The 24,189-nt window shown below is 44.3% G+C and overlaps 1 protein-coding gene across 2 annotated transcripts; it reads left to right on the forward strand.

The window, feature by feature from the left end:
- The first annotated feature begins 643 nt into the window (after window positions 1-643).
- LOC147255428 (galactose-specific lectin nattectin-like) lies at window positions 644-23,088 on the forward strand. 2 transcript variants are annotated; one of them, XM_086212530.1, is made up of 7 exons: window positions 11,257-11,413; window positions 12,058-12,125; window positions 12,416-12,437; window positions 13,859-13,953; window positions 15,217-15,351; window positions 20,787-20,898; window positions 22,521-23,088. In XM_086212530.1, the coding sequence occupies exons 2-7, from the start codon at window positions 12,060-12,062 to the stop codon at window positions 22,586-22,588; spliced, it is 498 nt and encodes a 165-aa protein (XP_086068656.1). In that variant the 5' UTR covers window positions 11,257-11,413; window positions 12,058-12,059; the 3' UTR covers window positions 22,589-23,088. The 2 variants fall into 2 exon arrangements, with proteins under 2 accessions (XP_086068657.1, XP_086068656.1); XM_086212531.1 differs by lacking the exons at window positions 11,257-11,413; window positions 12,058-12,125; window positions 12,416-12,437 and adding exons at window positions 644-751; window positions 1,042-1,063.
- The last annotated feature ends 1,101 nt before the right edge of the window (window positions 23,089-24,189 follow it).

Consider the following 24,189-nt stretch of genomic DNA (forward strand, 5'->3'; position numbering starts at 1 on the left):
AGTGCACCAGTCTACCTTGGACCTCCTCATCACCTTCAGGTAAGCTGCTCCTCTCGTTGGTTCGAGGGTGACCCCCAACGAGGATTCCTTTTGGAATAAAAAAGGTTTTCCTTGTTACTGCACGGTTTTCCCTCTCATAATCTTTCAACTCTTGATGTGATAATAATCAATAACTGATCACAACATAAGAAATCTACACTTTATAATTTTTTGTTTGTTTCCCAACACCTGTGCATGAAAGAGTCAATTTGGTTGATTGTTCAAAGGTCACCGATTTGGGAGGAAATCATAGTTACTGCATCATGTAAAGATTTGTGGGTCAACACAAGTCCTCAGGAATGTGTTGAAATGAACTGCTTCATGGTGAGGGGTTTTTGGAAGTGCTGTCCAAATTCGCTCCATGGTCCAACTGACCACTGGATATCCTCAGAAGTACAAGAGTGGGCCGTGCCGCCATCTTGTCTTCAGATCACATGACACCACCTATTATCAGTTATACATTTCTGACATCTCTGTGACAGAAACTGTCGATTGACAAAATCTTTCTTTAGGTCACTTGTTTAAAAACTGCATATTCCTTCCAAACGTGAAGCTGTTAGGACTGCATATTAGAATGTAGTACTCTGACATGTCATGTACTTCGAGCTGAACTGTGCAGTGACATCTTGAATGTATCTTGACAGCCATGGCATCAGGTCTTGACGTCCTCGTGTTCCTCTGTCTGACCAGTGGACTGTGGATGTGTTCAAACGTGAGTGAGATTTGTTGACATTTATAGTTTTCTATTCTTCTGTATACTTTAACCACAAGCCAGGCACAGATGAGAACAGACGATGGAGGCTGACACTTCTTATTTGACGTTCCAACATTTGTTCAAACATGTGTCCTACCTACTGTTTCCGTTAACTCAAATATTGAAAGAACAATGAATTATAAATGTTGCCACTGTAGTCTAGCAAATGCAACCTCTCCACAAATGTAAGACAATGAAAAAGCTGCCATTCAGGATTCATAACTAATGATGCTTCTTCCCATCCACAGGCAGATGAAGTTGATCCATCAGGTTGGTGCCTCTCAAGTTTGTTAAACCTCCACATCAGATCTTTCCTCACCTCAGTTAGCGGAAGCTAGCAGCAGCAGTCACTCTCTGTCTGCAAAGCGTCAGCTTGCCAGTTTCTTAGCTTCTTCAGCAGTGCTCGCTGCACTTCAGTCCACCAGCTCGCCTCCAATTCCCCTCAGCCACAAGTTTTCCAGACTCCTCTTCCTCTGTGCAGCACAAGTTTGAGGAAAGCAGATTAGCCTCTCACCTTTGCTACGCAGCGCATGCTCACATGCATGCTCACACCAAAAATTTAAATGTAAAAGAAAATTAATCAGTTACATTTTACTTTGTTGTTTGTAAATTAATTCTTCAGGAAGATTGATGAATTCTTCAAAATTCACAAATTTTGGCACATTTCAATTGGAACGTAATGCTGGTGTGTCTATTAAGGTGCATCGTTATTTTTTTGATTAAAGTCTTTGGCAGATTTTTAATGGAGTTCATGTCAGATTAGAGCAGTAGAAAAACACCAAACATTTTGAAGGAAACATCAACTGAAATCAGTTTTGCAGTTCTGGTGTCTTGTTGTCCTTCTGAACAGATATCTGTGTCACAGATGAAGACGCTAATTCCTGCCGTCCTGGTTGGACTCACTTTGATGGACTCTGTTACATCTACGTCCACCAACTAAAGCAATGGGCTGATGGAGAGGTAATAGAACAGCTCCGTCTGCTGCTGTAATCATGGTTCATGATCTGAAACTGTTCTAATAATCAGGCTGGTGAAGAAAGCTTCTATTTCTAAGTGAAGGGTTACAATCAGCTGTCAGCCTTAACTACAGTCATAAACATTTCTGCTGCACTGCATCACTTGTGGAGGTGACAGACAGGCTGGAGAACTGAACAACGTCTCTCCAATCGTCACTGAGCCAACAGGCAGGAAGGCCAAAAGAGGAAGGAAACCATAACTCTGTTGACAAATTTCACACCTTGGCACTAGATGGCACTACCGTTGATTATTTTAATCAAAGGCGATGATGAGGAAGGATGGTTGTGGGTGGTTGTGCAGAATTTGCATTCGCATTCAGTGGACACCAAGTTTTGACTCTCCAGGTTTCAGACCCCCTCATTTCTTGCTAGCAAGTAAAGTCCTGTGGCTTTTTTTTCAGTATCTCTTCTTTCTCCACAGATTCACTGCACTTCTCTTGGTTGAAATCTGGTCTCCATCTACTCACAAGAGCAGGAAACCTTCCTCAGAGATTTAATTTTCACATCATCTGGTGCACATCAGCGTGTTTGGGTTGGGGGCTACGATAATGTAAAGGTGAGTGTCTTATTGATACACATCATGTTTGTCTTTTTGCCCACTCTTGAGTAACTCGTGGTCTTGTTCACGAATGAGGGTAGGATGGAGCGGGAGATTGAATGGCGGATTGGGGCGGCATCCGCAGTGATGCGGGTGCTAAATCAGTCCGTTGTGGTGAAGAGGGCGCTTAGCCAAAATGCGAGGCTCTTGATTTACTGGTCAATCGACGTCCCAATCCTCACCTGTGGTCACGAGCTTTGGGTAATGACCAAAAGAACAAGTACACGAATACAAGCGGCCGAAATGAGTTTCCTCCTCAGGGTGGCTGGGCTCTCCCTTCGAGACAGGGTGAGAAGCTCAGTCATTCAGGAGGGACTCAGTAGAGCTGCTGCTCCTCCATGTAGAGGAGTCAGTGGAGGTGGTTCGGGCATCAGAATGTCTTTTTCCAGACATCAGACTGCAGATGCAGCTGAATCAGTCTTTGGAGAAAAATTTGTGGTGACTGATTGAAAAAAAAGAAATGAAAATCTGTTCTGTTCCTACTGAGGAGGCACAGCATTCGCTTGACCCACCAACGATCCTTCTCAGAAGCTTTCAAACCTTCTCTTTCAGGAGGGAGTTTGGCTGTGGAGCGATGGTTCAAGGTTTGAAGGCGTCAACTGGTCACGTGGACAACCTGACAACGCTGGGGGAAAAGAACATTGCATGGAAGCCAGGCTTGGAGGTACAAAGTCATTGTTTGATCATTGCCATTGAAGAAAAATGTCAAATCTTTTGAATTTTATGTACAAATTAACAGGGCTGAAAAAGTTGATGTGAGTTGCCCAGATGAAGAACCAACGGTTGATGTTGAAGAGATGTCATGTAGTTGAATGTAGAAAATCTCAAGTGTCTCAACGTATCTGATCAGGAGGAAACACTGCTTCTTCATTTTTGTTCGTTTTTCTACAGAACCGCTGCTCTTCAATGACCTCCCCTGCCATACTGGGAGGCTTTTCATTTGTTCTCAGCGTGAATGAAAAGCCACCGTGAGGACGTCACGTCCCCAATGAGGACCCACAGAACGCCCATCTTCTCTTGGAGCTCTGAATTCTCTACTTCAATCACCAAACTAAAAATAAGCTTCTGAACTGCTGAGAACATTTTTTTTCCCTGAAACTTGATTACTTCTGTATTTGTGAGTTCGTCAAAGGGTCAATGGCTCACCCACAACAATGATGGTGTCATTAAATCTGGTGCAGGGTCTCGATCGGTTATAATATCACATTTAATAATGATCTATGGTGGGAAATCAGTGCTTGTCTAATATCTGTGTCCATCATCTGGGATGCATACACACACACACACATATTTTATTTATACATATATACATCGACACACACACTCACTGACCACTTCATTAGGTATACCTTGGTAGTCCTGGGTTGGACCCCCTTTTGCCTTCAGACCTGCCTTAATCCTTCGTGGCATAGATTCAACAAAGCACTGGAAACATTCCTCAGAGAGTTTGGTCCATATTGACATGATAACATCACGCAGTTGGTGCAGATGTGTCGGCTGCACATTCATCATGTGAATCTTCCATTCCACCACATCCCAAAGGTGCTCTCTTGGATTGAACTCTGGAGGCCATTTGAGTGCAGTCAACTCATTGACCTGTTCAAGAAACCAGTCTGAGATGATTTGAGCTTTATGACATGGCGCGTTATCCTGCTGGAAGTAGCCATCAGAAGATGGGTCCACTGTGGTCATAAATGGATGAACATGGTCAGCAACAATACTCAGATAGGTTGTGGCGTTGCAACGATGCTCAATTGGTACTAAGGGGCCCAAAGTGTGCCAAGAAAATATCCCCACACCATTAAAACCACCCCCAGCAGCCTGAACGGTTGATACAAGGCAGGATGGATCCATGCTTTCATGTTGTTGACGCCAAAGTCTGACCCTACCATCCCAATGTCGCAGCAGAAATCGAGTCTCATCAGACCAGGCAACGTTTTCCAATCTTCTGTTGTCCAATTTTGGTGAGCCTGTGCAAATCGTGGCCTCAGTTTTCTGTTCTTAGCTGACAGGAGTGGCACCCGGAGTGGTCCTCTGCTGCTGGAGCCCATCTGCCTTAAGGTTCAACGTGTTGTGCATTCAGAGAGGCTCTTCTGCATACCTTGGGTTGTAACGAGAGGTTATTTGAGTTACTGTTGAATTTCTATCAGCTCAATCAGTCTGGCCATCCCCTGACGTCTGGCATCAACAAGGCATTTTTGCCCACAGAACTGCCGCTCACTGGATATTTTCTCTTTTCGGACCGTTCTCTGTAAACCCTAGAGATGGTTGAGCCTGAAAATCCCAGTAGATCAGCAGTTTCTGAAATACTCAGACCAGCCTGTCTGGCTCCAACAATCACGCCACGTTCAAAGTCACTTAAATCCCCTTTCTTCCCCATTCTGATGCTCAGTTTGAATTGCAGCAGATGGTCTTGAACCATGTCTACATGCCTAAATGCATTGAGTTGCTGCCATGTGATTGGCTGATTAGTAAATTTCATTAACGAGCAGTTGGACAGGTGAGCCTAATAAAGTGGCCAGTGAGTGCATGTATCTTACATTGACTTTTTTTCTTTTGTTTCTCAGTTTTCTCCCTGTTCCTGTAAATCAAACATGATCTGTAGGAGCTGACCTGGATGTTCATTTTCACATTTTCAATAAATAAATCTTCAACTAAGAAGTCCAAGCTCAGTGCCATCAAAGCTGGAAGAACTTTAAAATCTTCTTCTTTCATTTATTTATTTGGTATCATCAACATTACATGCAAAAGTCTTCATCACATTGTATCTCATTTTAACTCAGTGCTCCTGTTTTTTTTTTTCTTCATCTTAACAGCATTTTTAAACATGGCACCTGACCATGGGGTGTTTCATACGTAGATAATACAAAGAAATGAATAACTAAATAAAACTTACAAAGAGACTCAAGCAAAAGAAGGGCATTTCAGGGAAAAAGACATTTTCCATTTCTTCCAGGTGTCTTCAAATTTGGATTGTTGAAACCGCATTGAGATTCTCTCCATCACAAATTTATCATCAATTATATCAAACCATTCATCTATAACATGGGAGGTCTGGTAGCAATTGCTTTTCTTTCAGCTAAACTAAATATTCCAAATAAATACTTAGTTTTGACAGTGTCATGTCCCATGATAACAGAGGACGCTGATGTCATCTTTAGTCCATTCCAAATTTTTAAATTTTATCAAAATTGCAGCAGGCACCTTAAGAACAACTCTGGACTCAATTGCCCCACGGAAAAAGAAATCTATTAATCCAAGGAAACTAGCACCTTGGTACAATTCAGAAACCAGACAGCTGAAACAAAACACCCAGAAACTGGAGAGAATATGGCGCTCCTCCAAACTGGAGGAGTCATACAGTCATACATTCTGGTAAGACAGCCTAAAATGTTCCTGTTTCCCTGGGCAGCAAAGATTTCATGCACTTCTTTAATGATGAAATTCTACATATTAGAGAGAAAATTCTTTTCCTGCTGCCATCAGCTGCCACCATGTCACTTATAACCTCAGAAACCTCAGAGGCAGCGGGAGGACCAGACAGACACTTGGTAGTTTTTCTACTGTTAGCCTTCATGAGCACAGTTCAATAATTTCCTCCTCTTCACCCTCCACCTGTCTCCTACACCCCATCCCAACGAGGCTGCTGAAAGACTCTCTACCCTTCGTTAACCCCTCCCTCCTAGACATGATCAATGTGTCACTGGTATCTGGTTCCGTCCCACAGTCCTTTAAAAGAGCCGTAATTAGACCCCTTCTCAAAAAAGCAACCCTGGAACCAGAAGTTCTGCCAACTACAGACCAACATCAATTGCAATTCTCTCCAAGGTTCTGGAGAAAGCAGTTGCTAAACAGCTCTGTGACTTCTCCACAACAACAGCTGATTGGAGGATTTCAGTCAGGTTCCAGGTTCATCCTAGCACAGAAACAGAACTAGTCAAAGTTACCAATGACCTCTTACTAGCATCAGATGAGGGACTGGTCTCTGTGCTGGTCTGATTAGATCTTCGTGTAGCTTTTCATACCATTGACCACCATATCCTTCTACAGAGACTGGAACAAGTCCATCCATCCATCCATCCATTGTCTTCTGCTTATTCCTGCTAAGGGTCGCGGGGGTGGGGGGTGGGGTGGAGCCTATCTCAGCGTCAACGAGCGAGAGGCGGGGTTCACCCTGGACAGGTCGCCAGTCCATCACAGGGCCAACATAGAGACAAACAACCATTCACACTCACAGTCACACCCACAGTCAATTTAGAGTCTGGATTAACCTCGTCCCCTCTTGATGTCTTTGGACGGTGGGAAGAAGCCTGAGTACCAGAGAGAACCCACACAGGTACAGGGAGAACATGCAGACTCCACACAGAAAGATCCTGTGCCTGAGCCGGGACTCGAACTCACAACCTTCTTGCTGTGAGGCGACAGTGCCAACTACTGCACAACCGTGCAGCCCACATCTTAGAGACACCCTCTCCACTGAGATAGGTACCCTGGATGGCATCACCCTGGTCCCCAGCACTACCGTAGATCGAAGCGAAGTAAAATCTGGTCAACTGGACGTAAGTTTATCTTGAAGACGTTTCACCTCTCATCCGAGAAGCTTCTTCAGTTCTAGTGAAGAGTGTGGAAACTCCAGCTTATAAACCTATGTGGGAGTGGTCAGTGCTATTGTGGTGGAAACGACCCTCCCGAGACTCACCTGGCCTCCCCAAACGACAGTCGTTGTGCAGTGTCAGGGAGTTTCAGGGGTGGTCGTTAGGGAGTTTCACCGACCACTCAGATGCTAATGGGCTGTGCTGGCAGCAGCCGTTCCACATGGGTCTTTCAGCTGAGCTCTTTGGGGAAGTTTTGAAAGGACTTGGTTGTAAATAGGTGAAAGGAAATGTCGCAGTCCACCTCCTCTGTTCAAAGATGCTTTCTCTATCCTGACGTGGATGGCTTCTTTAACTCCTCTTTCAAACCATCTGTCCTCTCTGTCGAGGATTTGGACATGATCGTCCTGGAAAGAGTGGCTTTCCTCCTTGAGGTGGAGGAAAACCGCTGAGTCCTGTCCTCCAGAGTTGGCTCTTCTATGTTGGGCCATGCGCTTGTTGAGGGGCTGTTTGGTTTCCCCTATGTAGAGATCCGTGCAGGCCTCACTGCGTCTGACAGCGTATACCAGATTGCTTTTCTGGCTGTGAGGGGTGGGATCTTTGGGGTGAACCAGTCTTTGTCTCAGAGTGTTGTCTGGTTTAAAAGACACAGGGATGCGGTGCTTATTATAGATTCTCCTTAATTTCTCAGAAACCCCTGCCACATAGGGGATCACTATGTTTTCTCTCCTGCCTTCTTCATCTTCCCTCCTCCTGGAGCTCTCCTCCTTTCTGGACCTGGAAGAGGATTTTACAAAGGTCCAGTCTGGGAAGCCACAAGTTTTAAGTGCTCTTTTCAGATGCTGCTGTTCTTTTTTCCGGCCTTGGACGCTGGTGGGGATGGTCTCTGCTCGGTGTTGCAGCGTCCTGATGACACCTAACTTGTGCTCCAGAGGATGGTGAGAGTCAAAAAGCAAGTATTGGTCAGTGTGGGTGGGTTTCCTGTACACATCCACCCTCAGGCTCCTGTCCTCTTGAATGTAGACGTCGCAGTCCAAAAAGGGCAGATGGTTGTCTTTCACATCCTCTCTGGTGAACTTGATGTTGACGTCTACCGAGTTGATGTGTGCTGTAAACGGTTGTACCTCCTGAATCTTGATCTTCACCCAGGTGTCATCAACGTAGCACTACCGTAAGGAACCTAGGAGTTCTCTTTGATCAGGATCTGTCCTTTAACTCCCACATTAAGCAAATCTCCAGGACTGCTTTCTTTCATTTATGTAACGTTGCTAAGATCGGACACATCCTGTCTCAAAAACATGCAGAAAAACTAGTCCAGAACGCTGCTGCCCGCGTGTTGATGAGAACTAGTGGAAGAGACCATGTCTCTCCTGTACTGGCTTCTCTGCATGGCTCCCTGTCAAATTTAGAATAGAATTCAAAATTCTCCTTCTACCATACAAAGTCCTCAACAATCAGGCTCCTTCATACCGGACAGAGCTCCTTGTCCCCTATTACCCAGCTAGAACCCTTCGCTCCAGGGTTACTTGTAGTCCCTAGAGTTTCTAACAGTAGAATGGCAGCCAGAGCCTTCAGCTATCAGTCTCCACTCTTGTGGAACCGCCTCCCAGTTGCAGTCCGGGATGCAGACACCCTCTCTACCTTTAAGAGCAGACTCAAGAACTTCCTTTTTGATCAGGCTTATAGTTAGGGCTGCTTAAACTGCCAGGGGATCTCCCATGGTGTACTGGGCTTCTCTCTCCTCCTCTCTGTCCTCCTATATGTGTCATATATAAATCATACTCTTATGTGTTACTAACTCATCTTCTTCTCCGGAGACTTCGGGTTCCCCGCATCCCAGATCCCGGGTGCTGCTGGAGGAGGCTGCAGACCTGAAGAAGCTCAAGCTGCCACATCCTCGTCTGTCCATCAGTCTCTTCCCTTTCTCTCTCTCTTTAACTCTGTCCTTCTCTTTCCTTCTGTGTATCTGTTGCTCTCCATTATCTGTCTTTGTCTCTGTCCCACCTTCCTGCTCTCTTTCCCCCAAATGGTCAAAGCAAAGGACCGTCTCCACTGATCCTGGATCTGCTCCACCTTCCTGCCTGGTAAAGGAAGGTTTTTGTCACCGCTGTTGCAGGATGTGCTTACTAATGGAGAATTGTTGGGTGTGGATTCATAGGAGTGTGGTACTGGACCTGGACTCTACTTGTAAAGTAGAAGTAAATATAAATGAGTACTTGGTAGATGAGATCACAACTGGAGTTTGTTAAAAATTCCAAGTGATACTTGACACAAACATTGTATTTAGCCTTTCAGTACTCACTAATAGCTGTCTTTGGCTCACAAAGACTTTCTTCCCACTGCATCACTTGTTTGTGACCCCAGAATGCAGAAAGAGCCAGCTACATATATTTCGCTTGAAATTGATGGTGACAGACTGCTGAACAAAAAAAATAAACCATGAAAAAAATGCACTTTTATATTCTCTGACAACCATCATCCATTGTAATCTTTATCATCTTTATCCAGGCAGGAGATTGACAGGCGGATTGGGGCAGCAGCCGCAGTGATGCAGGTGCTAAATCAGTCTGTTGTGGTGAAGAGGGAGCTTAGCCAAAATGCGAGGCTCTTGATTTACCGGTCAATCGACGTCCCAATCCTCACCTGTGATCATGAGCTCTGGGTAATGACCAAAAGAACAAGATCGCGAATACAAGCGGCCGAAATGAGTTTCCTCCTCAGGGTGGCTGGGCTCTCCCTCAGAGACAGGGTGAGAAGCTCAGTCGTTCATGAGGGACTCAGAGTAGAGCTGCTGCTCCTCCATGTCAAGAGGAGTCAGTTGAGGTGGTTTGGGCATCTGGTGAGGACGCCTCCCTCAGGAGGTGTTCCAGGCATGCTCAATCAGGAGGAGGCCTCGGGGCCAACCCAGGACATGCTGGAGGGATTACATCTCTCTGCTGGCCTGGGAACGCCTCGGGATCCCACCTGAAGAGCTGGTGGAAGTGCCTGGGAAGAGGACAGTCTGGAATTCCTTGCTGAGGCTGCTGCTCCCGCAACCCCGACCAACCGCATAAAGTGGAGGACGACGACGATCCAGATGTGTACTCAGTAATGCATGAAAGCATGGATTTGAGCTAAAAACAAACTGACTATAAACTTTCATGTTCAGTATTCTTTCATGGTAGCAAATAAATGGGAAGTTTATACTTTTGATTTTTTTTTGTAAGAAATCAAATCCAAATGTTTATGGATTATTCAAATGTAAAATCTGCATTCACAATTTAAGAAGTTAAAAGAACGCTATTTAATCATTGAGAATGTTTCGAACAGAGGCCTGGTCCTTTCATGTAACATCTTTGTAGTCCAGTTTTCACCTGAATGGAGGCCAGTTACATAATACTTCTCATGATTATTCACAACACATTGAACCCAACGGCTCATTAGTCATTAAGTCCATAATTAGTTGTCCTTGGATGTTTTCCAACAGAGGAACTGGTTTGACATTTGTACACCGCAAGTGCAGATGCTTATTCCTTTAGGGCCCCTGTTCTGGAAACAATTCCAACAAATCAAATATCTGTCCTGGTGAGTTTATTTGTAGTCCAACTCCTGCTGGACCAGGTGACTGTTACCACATACACCAACCCTCCATCATCACTCTCAGGTCACCCGCAGTCACTTTACCCATGCTCATATACCCATGGATTCTTGCACTCATACATGTTCACTGTAATACAGCTACACTCATCGTTGCCTTACAAATGGACTGCATTTCTAAGAAGTATTTTTGGTCCACTCAAAAAACTTTTCCAACACTTTCCTATTCATTCAAACATTCCTATATTGATGCCAGAAGTGGTGATACATGGATGGACCATCAGAGACAGAACCAGGTGAAGTGAGAGGTTCAGGGTCATGTCCATGGACACTTGGACAAGGGGGGTTAGGGGTCAAACAGAAAACCCTCCGATGACTCCATGGCCACTCTACCACTTGAGCCATGCTGCAACATTAGAATTTTACTCTGAAACTTTCCATATCTTCTGAGAATGTTGGCTACTATCCAACGATGTGAGGCAGGCCTTTCTCACAGCAGGAATCTTGATGGGGCAAATTTGCGTTCTGCTGAACAATGTGGTTCTACCAGACTAATTACAAAGCTGCCGACATTTGAAGGATGCACATGACCCTGTGTTCTCTGTATATAAGGGAGACAGAAGTGCAGCCAGGACACATCTTTGTCAGCAGCATCTTCTTCTTTTTCTTCCATCTCAAGACGGGTAGGAGCTTTGTTTCTGTTTGACTGACAAAGGTGTTGTGATTCAGGTCCAACTCCTCTCACAGTAAGAATTGTGGTCATTTAAAAACAACAGCTTTGCTCTCCGAAACTCATCCCAGTGCACCAGTCTACCTTGGACCTCCTCATCACCTTCAGGTAAGCTGCTCCTCTCGTTGGTTCGAGGGTGACCCCCAACGAGGATTCCTTTTGGAATAAAAAAGGTTTTCCTTGTTACTGCACGGTTTTCCCTCTCATAATCTTTCAACTCTTGATGTGATAATAATCAATAACTGATCACAACATAAGAAATCTACACTTTATAATTTTTTGTTTGTTTCCCAACACCTGTGCATGAAAGAGTCAATTTGGTTGATTGTTCAAAGGTCACCGATTTGGGAGGAAATCATAGTTACTGCATCATGTAAAGATTTGTGGGTCAACACAAGTCCTCAGGAATGTGTTGAAATGAACTGCTTCATGGTGAGGGGTTTTTGGAAGTGCTGTCCAAATTCACTCCATGGTCCAACTGACCACTGGATATCCTCAGAAGTACAAGAGTGGGCCGTGCCGCCATCTTGTCTTCAGATCACATGACACCACCTATCATCAATTATACATTTCTGACATCTCTGTGACAGAAACTGTCGATTGACAAAATCTTTCTTTAGGTCACTTGTTTAAAAACTGCATATTCCTTGCAAACGTGAAGCTGTTAGGACTGCATATTAGAATGTAGTACTCTGACATGTCATGTACTTCGAGCAGAACTGTGCAGTGACATCTTGAATGTATCTTGACAGCCATGGCATCAGGTCTTGACGTCCTCGTGTTCTTCTGTCTGACCAGTGGACTGTGGATGTGTTCAAACGTGAGTGAGATTTGTTGACATTTATAGTTTTCTATTCTTCTGTATACTTTAACCACAAGCCAGGCACAGATGAGAACAGACGACGGGGGCTGACACTTTTTATTTGACGTTCCAACATTTGTTCAAACATGTGTCCTACCTACTGTTTCCGTTAACTCAAATATTGAAAGAACAATGAAATATAAATGTTGCCACTGTAGTCTAGCAAATGCAACCTCTCCACAAATATAAGACAATGAAAAAGCTGCCATTCAGGATTCATAACTAATGATGCTTCTTCCCATCCACAGGCAGATGAAGTTGATCCATCAGGTTGGTGCCTCTCAAGTTTGTTAAACCTCCACATCAGATCTTTCCTCACCTCAGTTAGCGGAAGCTAGCAGCAGCAGTCACTCTCTGTCTGCAAAGCGTCAGCTTGCCAGTTTCTTAGCTTCTTCAGCAGTGCTCGCTGCACTTCAGTCCACCAGCTCGCCTCCAATTCCCCTCAGCCACAAGTTTTCCAGACTCCTCTTCCTCTGTGCAGCACGAGTTTGAGGAAAGCAGATTAGCCTCTCACATTTGCTACGCAGCGCATGCTCACATGCATGCTCACATGCATGCACACATGCATGCAGAAACAAATTCACACTGCTTGTGTTGTTTTCGTTTATCTTTGTGTTGAAAACATCAGCAACATAATGAAGCAAGTGATCAGACTCCTGAAAAAAGACTGAAGGGGACAAGAAATCTAATTAGCTTAAACACCTACATGCTGCATGAAAACTTGTTCTGTAAAAGTTCTAATAATCCATTAATGTAGCAACCTTTCCATTCAAAGCTGCAACGACTGACTTGATCCTAAGTGTCAAGTTGTACATTGAACCCCACCCACTTCGAGTTTAAGCTCCGCCTGAGTGTGGATCAAATCATGTAGTTGGTTGAACAGATGTAGTTATTAATGCTGGAGTTTGCTAATCCCTGGCTTCTGATACAGTTTTTGGTAAGAGTTCAACCGATCACACACCTTAAGGTTTCAGATCATATCACATATTTTGGGTCACAGATTGGAGAAATACTTGATGAGCAAAAGAAAAGGGCAATTCTTTGCTTTCAAACTCTTCAGGAACCTTTGGCCGTAAGTCTGCTGGCTGATAAACTCTGTGTACACTGCAGGTTGTTTGACCTGGGAGTGAACGCTGATGAAAGCTGCTGTCTTTAATGCAGATCAAAGCCAGATTGTAACAGTTTTTTTGGCCAGTGGGAAATTGGCTCTCAAGGAACCCAATCCTGGTACAACTGGTACCAGCAGACATCAGAAACTGTGACAACTATTGAACCTCTAATAAAAGAATCCCAAACACTGGTTAAAGACATGCAGGCCATGCATCCATAAATAATCTGATTTGTACTTTAATTCAAATTCCTGAACGCTTTTGGCTCATTGTATAAATTTATAATTTTCTATGTCAAAAATGTGACCATTTACATTTTTCTGTGTAACTAATTCACTTTGTTGTTGTTTTTTAAGTTTCTTCTTCAGGGTCGCAACTGAATTTTTCAAATTAAATACTAATATATTGATTAAGGTGCACTGTCTTGATTTTTTTATTTAAGTCTTCAGCAGAGGATTGATGGAGTTCATGTCAGATTAGAGCAGTAGAAAAACACCAAATATTTTGAAGGCAACGTCAACTGAAATCAGTTTTGCAGTTCTGGTGTCTTGTTGTCCTTCTGAACTGATATCTGTGTCGCAGATAACAAGGCTAAATCCTGCCATCCTGGTTGGAGTTACTTTGATGGACGCTGTTACATTTACATCAAACAATCAAGGCAATGGGCTGATGCAGAGGTAATAGAACAGCTCCGTCTGCTGCTGTACTCATGGTCCATGATCTGAAACTGTTCTAATAATCAGGCTTGTTGTATCTTGTCATGTTCAAATGAATTTATTTCTTTTGCATTGTGAATACACAGTATTTGCTCATTGTGGCTTGTAATTATTCTTTGATTGTAGTGTGTGGGCTCCAGTTTGTGAATTTGTGACCACTCTTTGGGACAGTGACAGTCACTTTTACAGCTGCTCACACTTGCATGACCTGCAACACAACAAGTTCTTAGCTCAACCAAGTCACACAGTTTGCTCCTCTGTTAAGATTCATGCCTCCATAAATACACAGCTGACGTGTCGTTTCTGCCCTCCCCTTCATAACATAGCCTTGCAAAACACAACAAAACTATCATGGAGCAGTCAGAGTTGAGTCCACTTGTGCTAACTTAGCTTTCCCTTGTTTGGAGGAGGGGGGACTTTGCATCTTCAGTCATTAACTACAGTCATAAACATTTCTGCTGCACTGCATCACTTGTGGAGGTGACAGACAGGCTGGAGAACTTAACAACGTCACAGCAATAATGTCCATGTAGCAATGAGAAGTCTCCAATCGTCACTGAGCCTACGAGCAGGAAGGCCAAAAGAGGAAGGAAACCATAACTCTGTTGACAAATTTCACACGTTGGCCACTAGATGGCACTATTGCTATCCATCCATCCATCCATTGTCTTCTGCTTTTTCCTGTTAAGGGTTGTGGGAGGGTTGGAGCCTATACCAGCAGCTATGGGCGAGAGGCGGGGTTCACCCTGGACAGGTCCCCAGTCCATCACAGGGCCAACATAGAAAGACAAACAACCACTCACACTCAAATTCACACCTACGGTCAATTTAGAGTATCAATCAGCCTGGTCCCCAATTGCATGTCTTTGGACTGTGGGAGGAAGCCGGAGTACCAGAGAGAACCCACGCAGGTACAGGGAGAACATGCAGACTCACACAGGAAGATCCTGTGCCCGAGCCGCGACTCGAACCCACAACCTTCTTGCTGTGAGGTGACAGTGCTGACCACTGCACCACCGTGCCGCCAGGCACTACCGCTAATTATTTTCCAAATTGAAAACACTGCTTAAGGCAATAAAAAGGTACGATGGTTGTAGGTGGTTTTGCAGAATTTGGTGCCTGTTCCAACTTGCATCATATCCACTGGACACCAGGTTTCAGACCCCCTTGTACTTGCTAGCAAGTCTAGTCATGTTTTTTTGAGTATCTTTTCTTTCTCCACAGGTTCACTGCACTTGTCTTGGTGGAAATCTGGTCTCCATCTACTCCAAGAAGCAGGAAACCTTCCTCAGAGATTTCATTTTCACATCATCTGGTGCACATCAGCGTGTTTGGGTTGGAGGCTACGATGCCACACAGGTGAGTGTTTTATTAATACACATCATGTTTGTCTTGTCGCCTGCTCTTGAATGTTTCACCAGCAACTTTATCAGGTCAAGTTCACTCCACAGGACCAGCAAAGAAGCCGGATCATTGCTGCAATCACAACACACAACTCACCATCTTCAAGCTCTCATTGTATATTCAATTTTCTTTTAACATGATCCTATCTTCTCAAAATTTATCTTTCTGGAAAACTAGAGATCCAGGCAAAAGTGAGACCCCAAACCTGGAGAAAAGGAACATGGGTGAATGAATGCATGTATACTGTATACTTTTCCCCCCACATCTTCGTGATGGAAAGATGGTTTCAAATGTGAAATATGGGTCCAGGGGCCAAATGTGGCCTGCAAAAAATTTTGCTTTGGTCCAGCAGATGTAGTAAATGAAATGTTAAATAATAGCAGCTATAATAACAAAAAAGTAAAAATATTCTCATAAGTCACACTGTGAATTTGTAGGATCTCACATGATCAGTGGATCAGCATTAATGGCTCCAGACACCATGACTGTGGAGGACTGAGGTCACACAGTGCCACTATATGTAAATGTGTTGCATATTGCAACTGAGTCAGTGCTCTTAGACATATTGCCTTTCATTTATTTTCACAAATTTTACGAACATCTGCAGCATAATCTGTTGGACTGGTACACGAGAGAGAGGGATGATCTTTTAAATAATAAGTAGCGAACCAACAACAAATTTGAATTCCTGAAATTGAACATCCTGTTGTACCTGTCTTTTATTTGTTACCCAAGTTACACTTGTATCACCCCCTGGACAGGCCCACTGTGGCCAGTAAAGACTCTTTCACAGAACATTTGAGCCAGTTTGTTGATCATTTCATAAACATCTCTTCCATTCTATTCTGCTGATACTAGAGAAAAACTAGCTGTTTTAAAACTAAAACTGTCGCGTGATACTACAATACCATAAATTTCTTTTTTGTTACGTTTGATGTGGAGAGCTTATACACCAACATTACCCATGAGGACGGACTAGAAGCTATGGACATTTATATCACATCCAAGAATGACACTCTGCCGGTTGAATTGCTTATCTTCTTGACAAAGTTCACTCTGAAGTCAAGTTACTTTATCTAACAGCAAGTACTATTTACAAATTCAAGGAGCCACCATGGGAATCCCCTTTTGCCCCAAATTATGCAAATTTTGGGCAATTTGGGTTTATGGGAAGAGAGACATATTTTTAATAACAATCCATTTGCCAATTTTTTTTTGTTTTTTTCTGCTTTCTGTCTGTATGTGTTGTCCCTGGACTGTCAACCCTTCCAGGATTTGCCTCCTGCTTGGAGAATGCTGGGACAGGCTCCAGCCCCCCCCCCCCCTCCCCCAACGTCCCATAACAGGATAAGCAGTAGAAAATGAATGGATGGATGAAAGTTCTCTATTGTATCGAAACCATCTCTCCACCCACTACATATTGCACATGTATGGGGAATGGAACTACTGGATTGTGTATTGATTAGTGTTGTATAAACACCTGTGTTGGCGTGGGACTTGTGCTTTTTTCATCTCCACATGGACTCAAAGACATAGCCTTTAAAACTGTAGTCAGAGTACAACTGGAGCCGCTTACCTGTCGCTGAAGTTGCAGTTAAGTTGTGGGAGAATTGTCTTAAGGCTTTCTCTCTGGTGGTTGTATTCCATGTAGTCCTTGTCGCTAAGCTAACTGTGATTCCCCTATACGGCATATTCCACACAGTGGTGTGTTAGAGTGATCCCCATTCAGAGCGCACACAGGCCTCAGCTCCAGGTGCTGGTTTCTCTGCAACAATTAAAGAGCCACGATCAAAGCGGCAAACAGCTAACCTAGCCTAGCCCAAGGGGGGACTAATTTCCCAGAAGTTAACAAACCCTAATGGCCAGGCACAAAGATGAAAAATGATAATAAACTAGGAGGACAAAGGTAAGAATAAGAATAAAAGTATCAGTATATAAAAAGGAAAAACAAACAAAAAGCTGTTGACTGCTATCGTCTGCTATAATGGCCAGTACATCCACTTATGAGTGCGTGGCCTGCAACATCACACTGCCTATGGAGGATGGGTACATCAAGTGCATAGCATGTTTGGATTCCTAGCATACTGAGGGTGCTAGAGAAAACCCACCAGCATGCATGAATTGCTTTATAAAACCTTTGAGCACAAGGGAGGCTTGTGCCCACTTCTTTGCTGAAAAGTGGCCCCATTCCCATTCCAAAAATGACAGGGCTGGAAAGCACAAGTGACTGCAATCCCCCAACCAAGAGGATTGCCGCTCCTCTTTACCTCCAGCCCACGAAGGAGGGGAATCAGATGAGGATGTACTCTCCTTGTTTCCCTCTGAAGATGAGAGTATGCTGACAGCAGGGCAAGACAGTCAAGGGTGGGGGACTAGCCCAAAAACCAAGACCAGCTCAGGATTGCAAGAATGGCCTATGGTCTCCCAGCTATAAGAGGAGTTGAATCGGGCAGCAGTAGCCTTGGAGATCATGTTGCCAGAGGATCCAAAGCTCCCTGCCTCCTGCTTTGAGGAGAAGCGTGCACGGCTGTAAATCAAGGCAACTGATTTTCCACAGTCAATCTCAAAATCCCAGATTTTCAAACACCAATTTGGAGAGGGCATTGGTGCCTCCTTCAGTTCCAATCTGGGGACAGGACATAAGAGTTCATGGTCCTCCCTTTCTGAATCTCTCTTGCATGCTGGACATTCACAAGGTGCATGGACACAGTCCTTGGATGCCTTCCTTGGCGAGTCCTCATGGTCCTCAGTTATTTGGACAATTGGCTGATATGTGCCCTGACACAACAAATGTGCTGTGACCACATTTCCAGGTTGCTGCAGCACATCAAGAAATTAGGGCTGCAGTTAAAAGAAAAAAAAAACGCAGTCTAGAACCATCAGAGGTCACCGAATTTCTTGGCATGACCCTGGACTCCAGAGCAGCATCAATCTCCCTGACTGCACAGTGGGGAGAGGCCATAATGGCCTCAACACAAGGGTGAGTTGGAGGCTGTGTCTCCATTTGATGGGCTTAATGGCAGCCACTGTCCAGATCGTCTGATTCTGGCTTTTACACATTGAAGCGGTGCCTTGTGCTGTGAACTTTGACTTGGGCTTGGGACCCCAGACTCCCCTGTCGATCAAAGTTTGGCAGACACAACAACTTTGTGTGTACTTTGCTGGTGGAGGCGCCCACAGAACTTGGGGGTGGGGGGGCAGGCTGGGTCCTGTGAGGCATCAGCAACTCCTAGCAACGGATGCCTCGCAGGTAGCTTGGGGGGCCATACATGCATGCCTAGGAGTGTGGGGTTTCTGGACCAGCAAGCAAATGAAACAACATGTCAATGCGCTCGAGCTCCAGGCAGTTCAACTTGTGCTCTACAGTTCCTCCCACTCCACCAGGGGTGCCACATATTAGTCAGGACTGAGAGCACAGTGGCAGCAGCCTTTGTCAAGAGACAACGGGGGACTGGGCTCTCCCCAATTAGAGCGGCTGGCCTGCAAACTGTGGACGTGGGTATACCCAAGGTTTCTTTCTCTAAGAACTGCCTACCTGCCAGGCCCTCTGAACAATGTGGTGGACTTGTTGTCTAGGTGAGGCCCTCAGCCAGGAGAATGGAGGCTCCATCTGGAGGTTGTTGCACATATTTGGCACCACTTCAGGACAGCGATAGCTGATCTGTTTGCCTCCAGGGAGACAGCTCACTGTCCAATGTTCTACTCCCTGGGAGGGGACAACCAACAACTCGGTACTAATGTTCTTGCTCAACTGTGGCCTCAAGGTCTGCTGTATGCCCTTCCCCCTTTCAGTCTTCTCCACCCCGTCTTATGGAGGATCTGCTGCCACCCTCGGGGGCATGGTAGCTGCAATTAAGGCTTAATGAGTGGGGAAAGTCTGTTTGGACACTGCTATGCCCTCATTTCACAATTCTTGAAGGGCTCCCAGCAACAAACGATGCGACCTAAGGCACCAAGGGTGCCCCCATGGGACTTGGACAGAGCGCTGGAGGCACTCCAGCATGCCCTGTTTGAGCCAATCAAGACCATCCAGCTGAAGTGGATATCATTTAAGACTGCTCTACTTCTAGCAGTCTGCTCAGCAAGGAGAATGGGGGTGCTGCACACTTTATCTGTCCATCAGGAGGGCTGTAAGCTGCTTCCAGGGGACGCTGGAGTTATCCTGCGGCCCAACCCTGCCTTCCTCCCAAAAGTACTCTCCGATGCAAATCTGAACCAAACCATTTAGCTCAGCCCCTTGCCTCACACTCAGAAGTATGACAGAACTGGTCATCAGGCCTCAGCCCTATGCCCTGTCAGGGCACTGTTGATTCATATGAATCGCACAAACTCTGTGTGCAAGATAAAAGTCAGGACTGGCCAGATGGGTTATAGAGGCGGACCGACAGGCTTACACAAGAACAGATGGGCTGACTCTGCCAGGGCTCCATGCTCACTCCACAAGGGGCAGGGCAACCTCCTGGGCACTATGGTGGGGTGCTTCTCTACAAGAGATTTGCAAAGCAGCCACATGATCAATGCCCTCAACCTTTGTGAAATACTATTCAGTTAACATAGCAGCTAGCCTATCCTTTGGAGAGCAGGTGCTAGCCACAACTAGGCCCTGAAAAGGAGTCCATTTTTGTGTTTTTGTGACTCTTGTTCCCACACTGAGGCCCAAGTCAACTCATGCAGCCTTGCATCTGGCAGTTTCTTCACCCCTCCGCAACACCCTAGCATCTTGTTTGGTTGGTAGGCCCAAGGAGCAAGCAGCACCTGTGTCTGGCAGTCCCATCAGGCCTGGGGTTTTGTAAGTAGTGTAAATAATTGATTTATCTATTTATCTGATTGCACTCGTGCTGGTCTGCATGGCCTCCTCACAGGGTGTCTGACAGAGGTTCCCCATACATATGTAATATGTAATGGGTGGAGAGATAGTCTCAATACAATATAGAACATTTGGTTAGGGGTGTAACCTTTGTTCTCTGTGTGAAGAGACTATATCTCCACCAGAGAGGCGCTCAATATGTGTCGATCAATATGAAGCACAAGCCCCACACCACAGGTGTTTTATACAACACTAATCAAGGGCATCGCTGGTACAACCGATGTGTCTTAATGAGTATCCACGTTACATGATCCAGGAGGTTGATTCCCCATACAAATGTAATATGTAATGGGTGGAGAGGTTGTCTCTTCCCTCAGGGAACACAGAGAACACCTGTAACCGAAAATCCTGTTCCTACTGAGGAGGCACAGCATTAGCTTAACCCACCAATAATCCTCCATAGAATTACAACACAGCAAAATATTTTGGAGTTATTCCCCTTTAACATCAAGAAAAAGTTCCCTTCATCGTATGATAGTGAATGAGGTCAGAAATAAGGAAGCTTTCAAACATTTTCTTTCAGGAGGGAGTCTGGCTGTGGAGCGATGGTTCAAAGTTTGAAGGCGTCAACTGGTCACCCGGACAGCCTAACAACAACGGACGAGGACAACATTGTATGACCGCCAAACTTGGAGGTAAAAAGTCATTGTTTGATTGATGTCAATGAAATGAGTTTCTTTGATGCTGTAGATCGTGTGGATCATACATTTGTACACTAAAGTATTTCACATCTTGATTTGGACGATGCCAAGTTAATGAGAAGGGAGATTTGCGGTCTTATTGTACTTATTTCCTACATATCATTATCATTATTATTCAATCTCATTTCATGGTTTTCTAGCATATACAATTATTATGATGTGTTATGTTGTGCTTTGGCAACATGTATCAAACACTCTGAGGTGGACAAATACTGCCACTGTGTATTCTCAGCTGTCTATTGACGAAGACAATTTTTCAACCAGTTCCATTATGGCCAGTGAGGTTGATCTATTAACTCAAATCCATGTTGCTGCTCATTTAATTCATTGAATTTTTCAATAAAATTATCAAGACTCTTTGTAAATAATCTCTGTAATATCTTGGAAAATGAGGAAGTAAAAAAAACTTGTCTGTAGTTGGAAAATAAATGTCTGTCTGTTTTGGGTTTTTTTTAGATGAGAGTAACTTTTGCCATCTTAATTTTATCTGGAAAGATGCCTGTTAAGAATGACTGATTGCATATATGTGAAAGGGGTTTGACGGGATATTCAATAGTGTTCTTTACTATTGACATGTCAATGGCATTATAATCCGTAGACAGATCCGTACAATTACCACGATTTCATTATCATTGACTCAATTTAAAAACATAAGACATCAAGAGGGGACGAGGTCCAAAGACATCAAGAGGGGACCAGGTTAATCCAGACTCTAAATTGACCGTAGGCGTGGCTGGTTTCTGTCTATGTGTGTTGGCCCTGCCATGGACTGGTGACCCGTCCAGGTTGAACCCCGCCTCTCACCTGAAAAACCGCTGGGATAGGCTTCACCCCGTGACCCTTAACAGGAATAAGCAGAAGAAAATGGATGGATGGGCTTCTGCTGTTCAAATTTATTGTTAACAGCTTTTGATGCTACTGTTAAACTGATCCTCTGTATAATGTTCACAATCCGTGGTGAAATCATGAAATCAACCCTTATCTGGACCAACATTGTCCTCAGTGTCTTGTCGTATGTACTCAGAATAATCAAAAGACTTAAATTGTCATTGTTCATATGCAGGCGATTTTTGTGGACAGTACCTTGTTTCATAGATGGCACTGACAATTTCATCCTCCTCCACTCCAAACAGGAAAAGAATGTCTATCTATATGTGTGTGTGAGAGCGAGACATCGAGAGACAGACAGAGGGGGGGGGGGGAGAAAAAAATATTTCAAGGATTCCTCTACTAACCACTGGAGCGATCTGTACCACTATAACCCAGTTTGAGTGGGCTTGAGAACTGATGAATGAATGTCCTCATTAAGATGGTTTTGTGTGTGTGTGTGTGGTAATTATTGTCTGAGATGAGAGCGTTAACTATTACATTTTCTGCGTATGAATTAGTTCTCCATCTCACTTCCTGGGCTCTGGAGGAATCAGTTTCCAGTCAGATGAAGACATTTTAACCAATAAAGTTACTTAATTGTAGGTGGGAATTGTTTTTTTTAACAAAAATGTTTGAAATTGTAAAATAATGAAGTGATTTTCTTGTTTTTGTGTGTTTTTCCACAGACCCGCTGGGCATTAACGACATTAGCTGCATTGCTAGCAGGGATTTCATTTGTTCGAAGAGTGAATGAAAAGCCACCGTGAGGACGTCACGTCCCCAATAGGGACCCACAGAACCCCCATCTTCTCTCTTGGAGCTGAGGACTCTACTTCAGTCACCAAACTAAAAATAAGCTTCTGAACTGCTGAGAAACTTTTTTCCCTGAAACTTGATTACTTCTGTATTTGTGAGTAAGTCATAAGGTCAATGGCTCACCCACAACAATGATGGTGTCATGAGGAACTGGATCATTGGTCCGGATGAAATTGGTGGATCATGAAGCTGCTGTGACTGAGTCACGAGCCTCAGGTGTGACACTCATGTGGGCGTGGCCAAACACAAATCTCCACCTGGGCCCAATCACCTGCCATGAATGTTCAGAGGAAGATTTGGACGTTTGGCTGGAGATTGCTTGAAAATCATTATTTGAGAGGATGAATAGACACAAGTGCATACATAATTATTTCTTGTCTTTTGTTTCTGTTTTCTCGCTGTTCCTGTAACTCAAACATGAAATGGAGGAGCTGATGCTCTCACCTGGATGTTCGTTTCTTGATGTTCAATAAAAAAATGTTCCACTAAGAAATCAAGACTCGCATCACAGCTGCAAGACACTCAATGAAAAATGTGATTTCAGTGCGGTTGAAACAGTAAAGTTGAAGGGTTTCCATCACACAGCGAAAGAAACGACGCTCCTAAACTCAGACCTCATCCAAGCTTCAACTGATTTCTGGAAAATGTGTATTTTCTCACAAATAGGTGTCCTGAGCTTATCTGATAAGAAGAAAACACTGCTTCATTCATTCATTCATTTGGTTAAATTGAGGCGTGTGTGTGTGTGTGTGTGTGTGTGTGTGTGTTGAATGGCTAAATTTTCAACCATCTTCATGAGGGCATTTTGTTTGCTCGTCCAATTCCGAAACCGCTTTGCTTGGGGTTTAGGTTCATGTTAGGCGTTACAGCAGTTTCTCTCAAAGCGTTTTAACAAAGTACCACAATAGGGAGAAAAGATACGAAGGATACAAATTAAAAACAATCCCTCCAACCCTCTGAGCTGGTTACTCTGTCTCTTAATCTTTCTTTCCAACAAGGGTCATTTTGAACTGTTCTTTGTCTGGCCTTTCACTGATGACCAGTTTGCCTTGGGTGATCCTACCAGGGGCAAAATGCCCCTGACAACATAGCTCCCAGGGTGCTTAGGGCACTCAAACTCCTCCACCATGATAAGGTGACGCTTCGAGAAGGAAAACACTTAAATTATACCCGATAAAAACTAGAAATAAACCCAACAGTATTAAAAAAAAACTTCCATGTCAAGGCCACAAACTAAGCAGTTATGGGATCAAGGGATAGGTTGTTGCCACTACTCGAATTGTTTCCCTTCCCTTTATTAACGAGAAATAAATCCATCCATCCATTTTCTACCACTTATCCTGGTGAGGGTCGTGGAGGGGTGGTGAGAGGCGGGGTTCACCCTGGACAGGTCCCCAGTCCATGGCAGGTCCAACACATAGAGAAAGACAACCATTGGCTCTCCCAGCCACACCTACGGTCAATTTAGAGTCTGGATTAACCTCGTCCCCTCTTGATGTCTTTGGACTGTGGAGGAAGCTGGAGTACCAGAGAGAACCC

This window comes from Aulostomus chinensis, chromosome 9 (genome assembly GCF_037954235.1).
Source record: "Aulostomus chinensis isolate RoL2024-O1b breed Wild chromosome 9, RoL_Achi_v1.0, whole genome shotgun sequence".
Taxonomy (NCBI): Eukaryota; Metazoa; Chordata; class Actinopteri; order Syngnathiformes; family Aulostomidae; genus Aulostomus; species Aulostomus chinensis.